The 13332-nt window shown below is 43.2% G+C and overlaps 1 protein-coding gene across 2 annotated transcripts in view; it reads right to left on the bottom strand.

Annotated features, from left to right (window-relative positions):
* Nucleotides 1-267: 267 nt before the first annotated feature.
* Nucleotides 268-13332, bottom strand: part of LOC145416322 (opioid-binding protein/cell adhesion molecule-like) — a 395407-nt gene continuing 382342 nt past the window's right edge. For both annotated transcript variants that reach the window (XM_080285321.1, XM_080285327.1), the window contains exons 5-7: nucleotides 5944-6078; nucleotides 5181-5397; nucleotides 268-746 (exon numbers count right to left, since the gene is read on the bottom strand). In XM_080285321.1, the coding sequence (XP_080141447.1) occupies nucleotides 625-746; nucleotides 5181-5397; nucleotides 5944-6078 (474 nt within the window). In that variant the 3' untranslated portion in view covers nucleotides 268-624. The remainder of the gene's footprint in view (nucleotides 747-5180; nucleotides 5398-5943; nucleotides 6079-13332) is intronic.

Below are 13332 nucleotides of genomic sequence, written 5' to 3'. Positions count from 1 at the left end.
TTGAAGTTTTGATCCTGGCTTTAATCACTAATCTATAAGAAAAGTTTGGTCACGACTGAGACTGACAGCACTCATCCATATTTCTCACAGGTCTCACCACACCCACATGACACTCACCCCAACTTTCCCGCGCACTGCCACTCTGCCCTGCTTCCTTGTTTGCATTTGTAAAAATTGTTATTATACAACTGGCAGGCTGGCCTTAGGTGCTATCACTGTTGTACTCCTGATACTTTCCTCCTTTCGGCACTGATTTGATCATTTCTTCGCCGCTTTAATGCCAACGACATTTCACAGCTTGATTATAAGTTACGTCAATTACATTATTTCACAGAGTAAGTTTTGCGCCGACTGTGGAGAAGTTTTCCTCCAACTGCGCAGCTCACTAGAAAACCACCTAGTATTTATATTGTTTTCGAGTGCGGTGCCGGTGCCAAAGCTAGTATTTATCACTATGGAATTCACTTCGTATTTGTAACGTCTCTGAGTGCGTTGCCTCAAGCCACTAAAAAACCACTTCGTATTTATAATGTCTTCGAGTGTGTTGCCTCAAGCCTCGTCGCATGCGGGGCCGAGTTCGTGGCTGATACGTTACATGAGTTACCCGAATGCAGGCTAAACACATCATCTCAGACCGAGGAAGGCTGTGGCGAGGACTGACCACACTAGCCAGGGCCAAGAGAGGGGGGTCAGGCGCCCTCCTCCACTCCCGGCCTTCCGCCTCTGTATTGCTGCCATTTTGTCACCTGTGGGGGAGAAGAGAATATCGCCTTTAGTCCCACGCTTCACTCGGTCCAGAGAGAGAGAGAGAGAGAGAGAGAGAGAGAGAACTATAGACATAGACACACACACACACACACACACACACACACACACACACACACACACACACACACACACACACTCAAACAGACACACACACTCAAACAGACAGACAGACAGACAGACACATACCTACATACATACATGCATACATACATACATACAAACGGACAGACAGACAGACAGACAGAAACAGAGAGGCAGAAATACAGACAGACACTGACAGGCAGTGACGGACAGACAGGCAGAGACAGACAGACAGGCACTGGACAGACACACAGGCAGAGACAGACAGACAGGCACTGGACAGACAGACAGACAGACAGACAGACACACACACACACACACACACACACACACACACACACACACACACACACACACACACACACACACACACACACACACACAGACATAGACAGATACAGAAAGACAGGCAAAGAATGACTATTATATAGATAGAGGGGCAGGCAAATATATACAGTATTGTACGGTAGATAGATAAATAGGAGAGAGAGAGAGAGAGAGAGAGAGAGAGATGCAGACTACCCCCCCTCCTATCCCCCAGCCACCCTCCTGTCCCCGCAACTCCTACTTTCCCTCTTTCCTTTCCCCCGCCTCGCCCTTTTATCCCCTACTTCCCCGCCTATTCCACGGACACCCCCACCTCCCCTCCCAACCTCTTTTCACTCTTCTTCCTTTCACAACAGACATTTAACACTCCTGTCTGCCAAATACCTCTTTTCTGTTTCCTGAACCCCACACTCCCCTAACCTACCCTTCCCATCCCCGACTTCATTCTCTCCTTCCACCTCCCGCCTTCCTATCCCTCGAAATTTCACATCCCTCTTCCATCACTTCAGCCCTCCCTTCCTATCCCCCACCTTCCCCTCCCCGTCTCGCATTCAACCACTTGCACTAACATTGTTTGCGAGACAGACAGACAGAGACAGAGAATTACCTATCCTCACTCATTTCCCACTCACATCCCGTCTCCCCTCTTCATTCCCCACAAAACTCTACTAATTTCCACCTTCCTATCACCCTCCACCCTCAGCTGTTCTCCACATTCTACACGTACCCCTTACACTCTATATCTATCCCCACAATCCGCACCTATCCCGCTCCTATCCCCACATCTCGCGTTCGATAACTCACTCTGATAATATTTGCGAGAAGCTTGCCTAGCTCGTCACAGAAGCAGCAGCAGCAATAACAACACTTGTCCCTACCCCCGTACCCCCTTTCCTTCCTACCCCAAACCCCCCACTTGGATTAATATTGGAATAAGGAAACGCCTGCCGGGAGACTTGACACCTATTTCTCTCTCTCTCTCTCTCTCTCTCTCTCTCTCTCTCTCTCTCTCTCTCTCTCTCTCTCTCTGTATATAGATAGATAGATGGATAGACAGATACATGTATATATGGATGGATTGGTATTATACTCCACTTACCCGTTCCTGTGCATTGGTAAGTACACTCTGTGCAACAAAAATCAAATATACGATACACTGTCTGCCATTTTAAGTCTTTTATCTATTCCCCCCCCCCCAAATTTCTACACATTGTACAACCCTATACACCTGCAAGAAATGTTTTCTACCTCCATCACTTCTTGATAAACACCCTTTCTCTTTCTCCCCTTCACCAATCCGTCGGTCACTCGGCATTAGCTGTCTATATATGCCTCTGTATTAATAAATTAAATTTATGCATTTTCAGATACATATATTACTATATATGCTCTCTGCACCTGCAAGCAAATATATTCTCTATGCCTTGCACCATAACCACTCTCATCGGATGCCACACAAGGTGTTCTTATATATTCTTGTTAGCTTCATATTTTTGGAAAGAGAGAACTTTTATACTGCCTCCACTAAACCTTTCATACATAAGGTGCTCTCTTTGGGTAAGGGTTTAGCTGTTGACACTTCTGCTGATAAGCTTAGCATAGTACGAGTATTTGGATGACAATATAACTCTTTTAATTGTAAGATGCAAACGTGTTTCGAACCCTACTAAATTCTCGCAGAGGAACGGGTGGTATTGAGAAACAGCAGACCAGATTATTATTATTATTATTATTATTTATTAAATTCATCTGGTGGTATGAAGAAGAAAACAAGAATGACGCCCTCTGTCTGAAGGGAATAATTCACCTCGTCCTCTTTCTCCCCTTCGCCAATCCATCAGTCTCCCACGGCACTCTCATCTTTCTCCCGGTTCTCTCCCTGTCTCTCTCTCTTTCTCCCAGCTCTCTCCCTCTTTCTCTTCTTGCCTTGACTGTTTCCATTTATTATCAGGCCAGAGAATGTTCTGTTACTCAGGGAGACAAGAGTGCTTTCAGTTGCGTGCGTGTTCTGTTGAGTGTGTTCTGTTGATATTTTTCTGTTGAGTATGAGTTTTTATGTGTTTTATTGGAAGTGTGCTGCTGTGTGCTTTGCCAAGTGCGTTCTGTTAAAGTGAGAGAAAAGAGTGTATACTGTTGTGTGTTCTCATACCTTGAAAAGGCACAAACTTTTGATTCTGTTTTGTGTTCTTTTCTTCTGAGAGACGAGCGTGTTCTGTTACCGTGGGAGAACCGAGTGTGCGTTCTGTTCAGTATATGTTCTGTTACTCTGCGAAGTAAGAGTATGTGTTTTTTTAAATGTGTTTTGTTACTGTGGGAGACGAGTGTTTACTTCAGTGTGTGTTTTGTAGGCTGTATGTTTTGTTATGAGTGTGTTTTAGTCTGTCTTATCCCACAAGACTCCACAAAGCCAAGTCTATCAGGATACCGTTGAAAATAAGATATTTTTTGAGGTAGGCTAATTGCATTCTGACCCTAAAACACTGTACAAATGACTGTGTTGCAAGAGAAATATTGCAATGCAATACCCTACAAGCGAGTAAATTGTAGGCTATCGTGACGTACCGGACCTTGCAAATGAGTATGCTACTCTCTGTTTACCACACAAGATCCTACAATGGAGGGTGCTGCGAAGTGTCTCAACCTGTAAGACCCTTAAAACTCATACTACCTTGCGAAAAGAAGATATTACTGGAGGCCGGATGGGTGCATTCCTACACACAAAGACCCTATAATCGAATACTGCAAATAAATGTGTTCATACACCATACCCTAAATGATTTATGGTTTATTTCACGTCGTACCTACGAGATTATACAAACACGCAACCGTTTTTCTTAATGTACTACAGTTGTGTGATTTCTTAGTGTACTACAGTTGTGTGTATATTCTCTGCCTTGAAAAACTTATCTGTGTTCCCAAAATTTTTTTTGAAATTGTATTACACCCTACGTGCACTGGGCATGCTCGATCCTTTTCCATGAATTCCTAAACTGCTTAAGTGTTGCGGATGGCATGCAAGAAGACATCTGTGCAGCTACTCAGAATGTAATCCTACCATTGACGACTCCACAAACCAGTGTGTTTTTGTACTGTAATCTACGAGATCAGAGTGCGTTATTTTATCGAGATCAGAGTGCGTTATTTTATCGTAACCTAGCAAAGCACTCTACCCCGTACGATCAAAGTGTGTTCTTACGACACTCACTATTTGTCCCCCACCAACAAAATCCTAGACGCGAGTGTATTCTGAGCAGTATTAGCCTAGAAAAGTTTACAAACTTCTATATTGTACCGTGCGAGATGGAGTGTGTTCCTACCCTATAAAAATATGACCAGAGCGTGTGATTATGAATCATACAAAACGTGAATGTTCCACATAGTGTAGTACCTTGTTCTGTCCTTACGAAATCTCCAAGCCAGCGTTTCTCAAACTACGCATCTTACAAGACCCTACAAACTTTCCGTGTGAGATGGCACCAGTGGAGGCAGATTTTATTCCTACCACTTGACGTCCTCCAAACGAATGTATTCTTAACGAACATACTTATACCATACCATAAATGAAGCGTTTTTTTTTTTTCCACTTTACCCTTCAAGACTTACAGTGTCTCGTACCCTACCCACCATACCAGAACGAATTCCTGCCGTACAAGACCCTACAAGCTCATTTATTGCCGTGCAAGACAAGTCATAGGTACGTGCAGACTGAAGGTTGGAAGTGCTGCAGGTTTAGTTGCCTGAGTCTTCGTTTCGTACGTCACAGATCATCAGACTGGATGGCGTCTTGTTCCTACCCTGCAAGACCCTAAAGACGAGTGTGTAATCCTGTAACATACCAAGTTAATGTGTTCCTATGGCTTACCTGAGCAGACCCTAGAAAACAAGTATATATTACTGCTGATTCAGGTAAAAAAAATTACACAAGCATTCCTGTCCCGTATGTTCCTTAAAACGAGTGTATTCCTGCTTTCCAAGACCCTGTAAACACATGTGTCTGATATTACCGTGAGAGACGAAGACATTGGTGGATGCAGGCTGTGTGTTTGAGGCGCTGCAGGTATAGTTGCCTGAGTCCTCGTAGCGTGCGTCACTAATCACCAGGTTGGACTGCGTCTTGATGGTGCCCGTGTCGGTGGAGACGTTGATGCCGCCCCGCCGAGTGTCGTAGTTGATCATGTGGTCGTTGTGGTACCAAAACACGTACTGAGGCGGCGTCGGGCTCTGTGGCAGGCCATGGAAAGAGAAGGGAGGTGTTAGAGTAAGTGCTGGCTCTACTGGGAGTCATAAGAGCCAATGTGGAAGTTTTAGGGCTAAAGTTCACTTGGTTGGTTTGGTTTCTGTGGTACAAGAACACGTACTGCAGCAAGCTCTTTTGGGTGTCGTGGGAGAAGGGAGAGTTAGAAGTGTGTTGGCTACTGTGAATTGTGGTAGGAGCTGTGGGCGTTATTGAATAAGAAGGATAAAGTGGATGTCGGGCTCTGTGGGGTGTGGGGTGTGGGGTGTCGTGGGAAGAGCAGTGAGGTGTCAGGATGAGGTTCTGTGAGGATTGTAGGAGTCTAGGTGAGGACTGTGCAAACAAATAGAATATTGTAGAGTGGCTGGTATATTGTCACGTTTCCTGGTATGATAGTTAAATTTACTGGTAATGTTTGGTTAACTCTCTCTCTCTCTCTCTCTCTCTCTCTCTCTCTCGTTAATTTATTTATTTATTTTTCTCTCTCCCTCTCTGTTTCCGTCTTGACTCATTTCTATGTATCTATCTCTCACCTGCTTGATGACACAGATGAGATTGATGGTTGATCCCAGTTGCACATGGTAGTCCTTATTGCCCAGGATGTAGGCCTGAGGCACCACCACGTACAGGTTGACGAACTGGGAGATCACACCCGTTCCTGTTGACAGCTGGAAACGAGAGAGACTGCTTAGATGGCATTTTGTTGTCGATGTTGGGAAGAGGTATGTGAGTGTCACTGATTAAACAACACTGTAATGATGAGAGGGCATTGCGTTGATGATGACGTTGATGAGTGTTGGTGATGATAATGATGATTGTGGTGATGGTGGTGGTTGTGGTAAAGATGCCGCCGAAGAAACAGACTAATTTGAGGGCATACAAATGATGATGATGATGATGATGGTGATGATTGTAATTATTATTAAAACTTATAATGATTAATATATATATAGATAGATAGATAGATAGATAGATGGAGCTATCTATCTATCTATACAGTATATATATATGTGTGTGTGTGTGTGTGTGTGTGTGTGTGTGTGTGTGTGTGTGTGTCAGAGAAAAGGTAAAACCAATATGAAAAAGAGTTTTAGTCAGTACTGAAAATTTGTTAAATTTGTCATAAAGTGAATAATATTTTCTGTGAGTTGAGGCCAGTTTGTGTTTACATGACGAAATAAAAAGTAAAAAATAATTAAAAAGGTGTACAGACTTTTTCGGGAAACTTTCATGAGACCAGACCACTTCATCCTCTCCCGCTTCTCTCTCTTCCTCTTCTCCCTAACCCTCTTTCCCCCTTCCTCTCTTTCCCCCTCCCCCCCTCACTCACCCTTTGCCTACTCATCCTCCTCACGTTTTCCCCTGCCCTCCCTCACTCCTTACTTTCAGCTTATTAATGCCAGTTTTGTGATATATGTAGTTTTTTTTTTTTTTTTTTTTTAATCAATCCTACGATGCAGGACGGTATCATTTTCGGCAACTCGCCCTGTGTCGTTGCTCGATACTCAGCTTGTCTATGTATGTAAGAGTATCTGTCTGTGTCTTTGTGTCTTAACTCCTCCTAGGCTGTTTGTTAGGCCTGAATGAAACTTTCCAGATGAGTTCGCGTGGTTACCCAAAATATCTTCCTTTATATGCAGTTTTCCAACAATGATGTTTAGGGGGGGTCAGCTTCCCTTATCAAATAAAATATTATTTGAAACACTGAAATGTTGGTAGATAGGACTTTGCCATCTTGGTATAACTTGTACAGTGGAGTTTCATCCGTAATACGGTACTTGGGGTGCGTGACCCCCCTAATGGTTCTTGGGCGGAGGGGGCAGCCTCCGTCCCAAAAATATAAACAATCTGAAATAGGGGATAAAAAATAGGGGACGGGGGACAAATATCGCTTTGATATCTTAGTACAAGTTGTAGACTGGGCTCCCATCCGCTAAATATAACTACTACTACTACTACTACTAGTAGTAGTCGTAGTTAGCAACAGCAGCAGCCGCAGTAGTAGTAGCAGTGATAGTAATAGTAGTAGTAGTAGTAGTAGTAGTAGTTATAACACTACTGCTACTACTATTATGTAATTATATCAAATCTACATGCACATGGCAGGACTGGGTATGCAGTTCCATGTTTTCCCTGTATCTGACTGCACAGGAAGAAACTGCACATGCTCGCTGTTACCTACGCCAGTGGGACGACTCCTGAAAAACATTGGAAAGCAGCCTCATACATCATAACCTCTGACAGAGTTGTTGCTTTTTATAAAGATGCAAATCATAACCAAACCTTCGCCTCTCTGTTTCCACGTCCACGGTCACTTTGGCGGTGATGCTGGCGATCGCACGAACAATTAACCGGGGTAGTACTAGAATGGCTAACACGGAACCTTTACTGAGCTCCATATATCTTCAGTAGAGCTTACCGGTTAACCCATTAGCTCCCACGGTTCTTGTGTAACGAATTGGTCTGGAAGGATACTAAGCGTACTGCCCTCCGCCTATTGGCTCATAGTCGCAAAGCTCGTAGGCCGCTACCCCGGGGTTCCCTTCTTTATTAACTTTTGAAAATGCCCAGTTCCGTCCTATACTGAGGACACTAGGCGCAAATGGGTTAAGGATTCTTTTCCTTGAGTTGCAAACAAGTCGACTGTGCGAAGCGACTCAATCAGCTGCCATGAGTAACGGTCTAATCCAAAGTAATTTTGAACCATCCATAGTCAAGCTCCTCCGACTAACGGTTTACCCCAGTCACCTCACTCCTTGTCTCTTCTATCATTGACGACAAGCCAACCTCTCATATATCACTTCCTTTCAATATGCGATATCCCATACTTGTCTTCGACCCTTATGGATGTACAGGCCTGTTTTCTAACACACCTTCCTTTCACCGTCTCCTTGGCCTACCCCTTCCTCTCGTGCCCGCTAAGCCTGCCGTATACATCGTCTTTAACAATCTCTCTTCATTCATTCTCTCCTCTTGGCCATAGACTACCACTTTTAATAGTCCCTTGTCTGCCTCTTTCATCATACTACGTCATCTTCCACACCTCCCTCTTGCAGTGCCATATCTCATCCTGTCACACATCACCCAACATTTAGGCACTTCATTTCAAACGCTTCCATTATTCTCCCACCCCTAAACATCAGGTTCCTCGCCTCGCATCTGTGCAGCACGGTCCACACCATTATGCCTTCATAGTTACCCATTTTAGCCGACGTAAGACCCAAACCTCGCATCCGTTCGACACAGTTGGCTTCCCTGTGCTTTCGTATATACTAATCTGAATGAACCGACAATAATCGCTCCTTGGATCTATACACGTCTCAACGCCCCACACACTTTTGCCCCTTCACCTATCCTTTGTTTTGCTTTAGGTCCCTATCCCCACTCATCTGCCACTCGTATCCCCACTCCCATTCTCGCTCCCACATTCCTACACCCACTCCTCCCAATCCTCCCACTCCCACTCCCAATCCCACACTTCCATTACCAATCCCACTCCCACCCACCCCCTCTCACTCCAATCCACGCCCACCCCCACTCCCACTCGCCTCGTGAAAGCAAATATTGACACCACTTTCTTGTCGTTCATAATTCTCTTTTAACATTTTTGCCGCTTTCCTCTCTGCTTGATGACACGCTAAACATTTATTCTGAAATGTTTATCACTTCATGAACTTAATCTCATTTCTTTTCGAGATATATTTTCTAACTTCAAAGAGCTCTTTGAATTTTACCCGTCTTCTTTAACTCTCTCTCTCTCTCTCTCTCTCTCATGGTCAAGAAATTTTCACTATTCTGTTCTAGCTAACACCAGGTAATTTTATTCAGCTGAGTGGGTTATATAAGTCTTTAAGTCTTAATACTAGTACCACTAACCCTGCCATGGTGGGAACAACTCTCATAATCTATTCCAGCCAACGCCCTACGATTCTACTCAGCTTAATGTCACATAAGCTTGAGAGTGCGAGTAAGTTAGTCTTGTTGCATCTTTACCCTCACTGCGAGGGATCTCCTTGTACCTAAATAAAATAATAATAATAATAATAATAATAATAATAATAATAATAACAATAATCTAGCGGAACTAGGAATATAATAGTCGTCCTATGCTACTGAAGGGGGGTTGTTCTTGAGCCCTGCAATACGAGAGGCCACTCCATCGATAAAATTAATCCATTCGCGGCGATGACATTTTATTTTTTATTTTTTTTAAGGCAAGTACCAGAACACTGTACAGTATTCAACCTGGAGAGGAAATATAGTTGTGAAGTGATTAGGAAGCCTGAAACCTTTCCATTTCAAAAATAAAAACATTCTATGATGAACAAAACCGTCAGAAGAACGCAAGAACAGAATATAAACGATGTCAAGAGGTTAACAAGCCCGGTGATGGCAAGAATAGAATATGGAAGATGTCATTGCACTTAACTCCGCATGCCCGAGGATGTTTTTCTTAAATAACCTTCTTTAGGAAATCTAGGGTCCCTCATATTCCAGCCTTCTTTTCTTAGTGTTTTTAATATATTACTATAAGGTCTTGGGATCTGCTTTTCCCTCTGCATTCCTGACTAGTAGAGTAATTTAGGGAGGTGAAGGGATCAGGTCGGGTTCTGGCTCTGTTTTCTCGTTAAAGGGTCTTTCGGGTCCAGTAGACCCCACGTTACCTAACTTGTTTATTTTTTTGGCCATATATATCTTCCTTGCCTAAAACTATTTATAATGACATGTGCCTCTCTCTCTCTCTCTCTCTCTCTCTCTCTCTCTCTCTCTCTCTCTCTCTCGATACTCTAGCCATTGATCTGCAACAGGTGATGGTAGAAAATTGGTGGAACATTTCAGTTTTGGTATGGCAGCTATTAATTTCAGTTGGTATAAATATTTTCAGTTTATTTCTTTTTAATTTTCAATAAAATATTCCTTCATTTATATTTGTATACTGTATATGTTGCATCAAACTGAAGAAACAAAGCCACAGAACTTGTTCAAAAGTGCTTGTTTCAATAAAGTTACTGCAAGTATTATTGGTGAATTTTTTAAAAACGGGTCTAACGGACTCCAAGTTCCCTGGGGAAGGGTAAAATTTTAAGGTTACCTGAGGAGGATTAAGCTGAGTAAAATTATGTTGCTATTTGCTGAATAAAATGAGGTACCTCATTTGGTTCCACTCCCGCGTGACCCACTCAATATTGCCACTGTTGTCTCAATTTAGGAGAGAGAGAGAGAGAGAGAGAGAGAGACTTTGAGTAATGCCTATCGACTGCTGAGAAAACAGTGGCAGCGCGGAGTGGGTTATGCGGAAGTGGACCCAAATATACGTCGTAGTATGAAGAAGTGGCATGAAATTATTAAGCCTTTTCGTACGATTACGTTTTTATAATTATATTTGTGCTAATGCTATACAATTTTATGGAAATTAGGGAAAGTCCTCCTAACAAAAAGATTATTACATTTTCCAAGAACCTCATCCCTACCGGAGGTCTAGCACATTCCAATTAAATCGTCTGGTGGTAAAAATAACAATAAAATAAGGAATCACAGTTGCAGTAGTAGTAGTTCCAGTGGTGGTAGTAGTAGTAGTAGCAGTAGTAGTATAGTAGTAGTAGTAGTAATATAGTAGTAGTAGTAGTAATATAGTAGTAGTAGTAGTAGTAGTAGTAGTAGTAGTAGTGGTAGTAGTAGTAGTAGTAGTTGCAACCCTAGGCTCTCTGAACGTGAACCCAGTGGACTAAAAATTGAAGTTACCCCTCTCCTCCAGCCCACTTTCGGGGAGATGGGGAGGGAGTTAAGGGATGTTTCTGTAAGTGAGCAGCTCCAGCACCCAGTCATATTTTTGTCGCCAAGTAAAGGCATCCCTCTCCAGCACCCACTCGTAATAAAAATGGTTAGATGCAATAAAGAGAAAAAAATATTAATAGCGGCAACTAAACAGCAACTGCATGCCATGGATAAGTAGTCTCTGTCCTCGGTCTGAAAACGTTAAGTCCGTGGGTTATATCTAACTCCCTAATTCATAAAGTTTCATTTAAGCTGAGTAGCACTGCCTGATGGTAGCAAGAATGCCAACGAATATATCATCGGATTAAAGAGGGTAACATTACTCTAAAACACACACACACACACACACACACACACACACACACACACACACACACACACACACACACACACACACACACACACACACACACACACACACACACACACACACACACACCATAAAGGTGCTACATGCAGGAGTTTCACGGTCCTTCTGTTCGTGCCCTTGGTGGTGTGGGGAGGGTGATATTGTTTGATGTGGTATGAGAGGGTGTTACAGTGTGTGGTGTAGTGTGGTGTGGTTTGTGGCTTCGTTAAAGTTGCTATAATCTATGGAAGTGAAGCCCCACTTGTCTGATAATAGTTAGCGACTGATAAGGACATAACGCTTCTAAAAATACGTACGGTAAATCTTCCATCGTTCCATGCCAGCTGCAGCCCAAGGACGAGAATATATCGTCTATTTTAAGGTGGGCCGTATGCGGTGGTAAAATATCAGAGGTGGCGCCTCACAAGTCCGAAATCAATGGAGGCGAGGGGGAGAAGAGGGGACGAAGGCAAATGATAGGACGGGGATAGGGTCTAGACGAGACCAGCCACCTTATTCCTTTTCAGTAAGAAGACATCAGTACTGAAGAGGGACGGCATCAGGCTGCCGGATATAAACTTCCCCCAACATCCTTCTTATTCTCCCCAAAAGAGTAAAGTGGACTGCAAGAGAAGGGCAACTTTAGCTTGAAGTCCACCGGGTTTACGGTCTCTGAGATCACAACAACGATGAGGACCACAAGGATAGGATCCAGGTTCCATATTTATAAACTTTCTTGAGTTCATCCTCTTCAGCCCGATTTCATCATTCAGAGTTTATACTTGCACTATCTGATTGCATCATGTAACTTCAGAGACTCTTTGCCGACTTGGAGGGTTAGATACAGCCTTTATTTACTATTCACTACCAGTGGACTCTCCTAACCAGAATTATACTATCTTGAGAGAGCATAAACAAAACTTAATATGACGTCCTCAGGTAAACAGTATGAAGCACTACGACCTTATACTGCTGCCTTCGATCATACAGCTACAATATACCCCATGACCAAACTAGAGTGAATACTGAAGTGAAAACATACGAAAAAAAAATTAGGGTTGTAATGTGGTGTACGGACTTGTTTATTCTGAGAGCTGGTTAAGAACGTTAATAAATAAAAAGCTGGGTGTCAAATCTCTCTCCATTAAAAGGGCCTAGAGAGGGACGCCTCCACGTGGTGGCACTGATAAGGTCGGGTGGCTCCACTGCGTGGTCATGCAAAACGTCCTTCATTCATTCACGTGTACACCTAACTGACCTAACAAATATGTACAGAAACACAAAATAATGCTGATAATACATTTTACGGCACTTCCGTTCCTATTCCCAAATGGATAATGGAGGACTGCAAGAAGGGTAGCTTTTGCCTACAGTCCACTGGGTTTACATTCAAATGAACTTGGGGTTGCAGCTACTACTCACTGCAAGGATGTTTTGCAAAAATCCTTCTGTGTCTGTTTTATTCAGCGTAAGAGAGTGCATTCGTAGGGTTGAAGTTAAAAAATACCACCATTACGTTTTCTATGCGTTAACACGGCTTCTATCGTATTCTTATTACCACCAAATAATTTCATTCAACTAAGGGAGTGAGCGTCGATATTAGGGTAAAAAAAAAATCTCTACAATGACTCTCATTTCGATTACATGTTTTTCATTCTATTCCTCCAGTTGCTGCCCTCGCTTCATGGTGAGCCTCATCTTCAGGATGCTTACTCCCGTAACCCTTCCGATGACGTCCTCCATCTTTAGAGTTAGCAGCACCACTTTTTTCCTAGCCTGCACCAGCCCCCTTATACTC

This window comes from Coenobita brevimanus, chromosome 13 (assembly GCF_032717465.1).
Source record: "Coenobita brevimanus isolate Jiangsu-jjx chromosome 13, ASM3271746v2, whole genome shotgun sequence".
In the NCBI taxonomy this organism is placed as follows: Eukaryota; Metazoa; Arthropoda; class Malacostraca; order Decapoda; family Coenobitidae; genus Coenobita; species Coenobita brevimanus.
The sequence above is the reverse complement of the archived record's forward strand: the minus strand, read 5'-3'. Positions and strand labels throughout refer to the sequence as shown.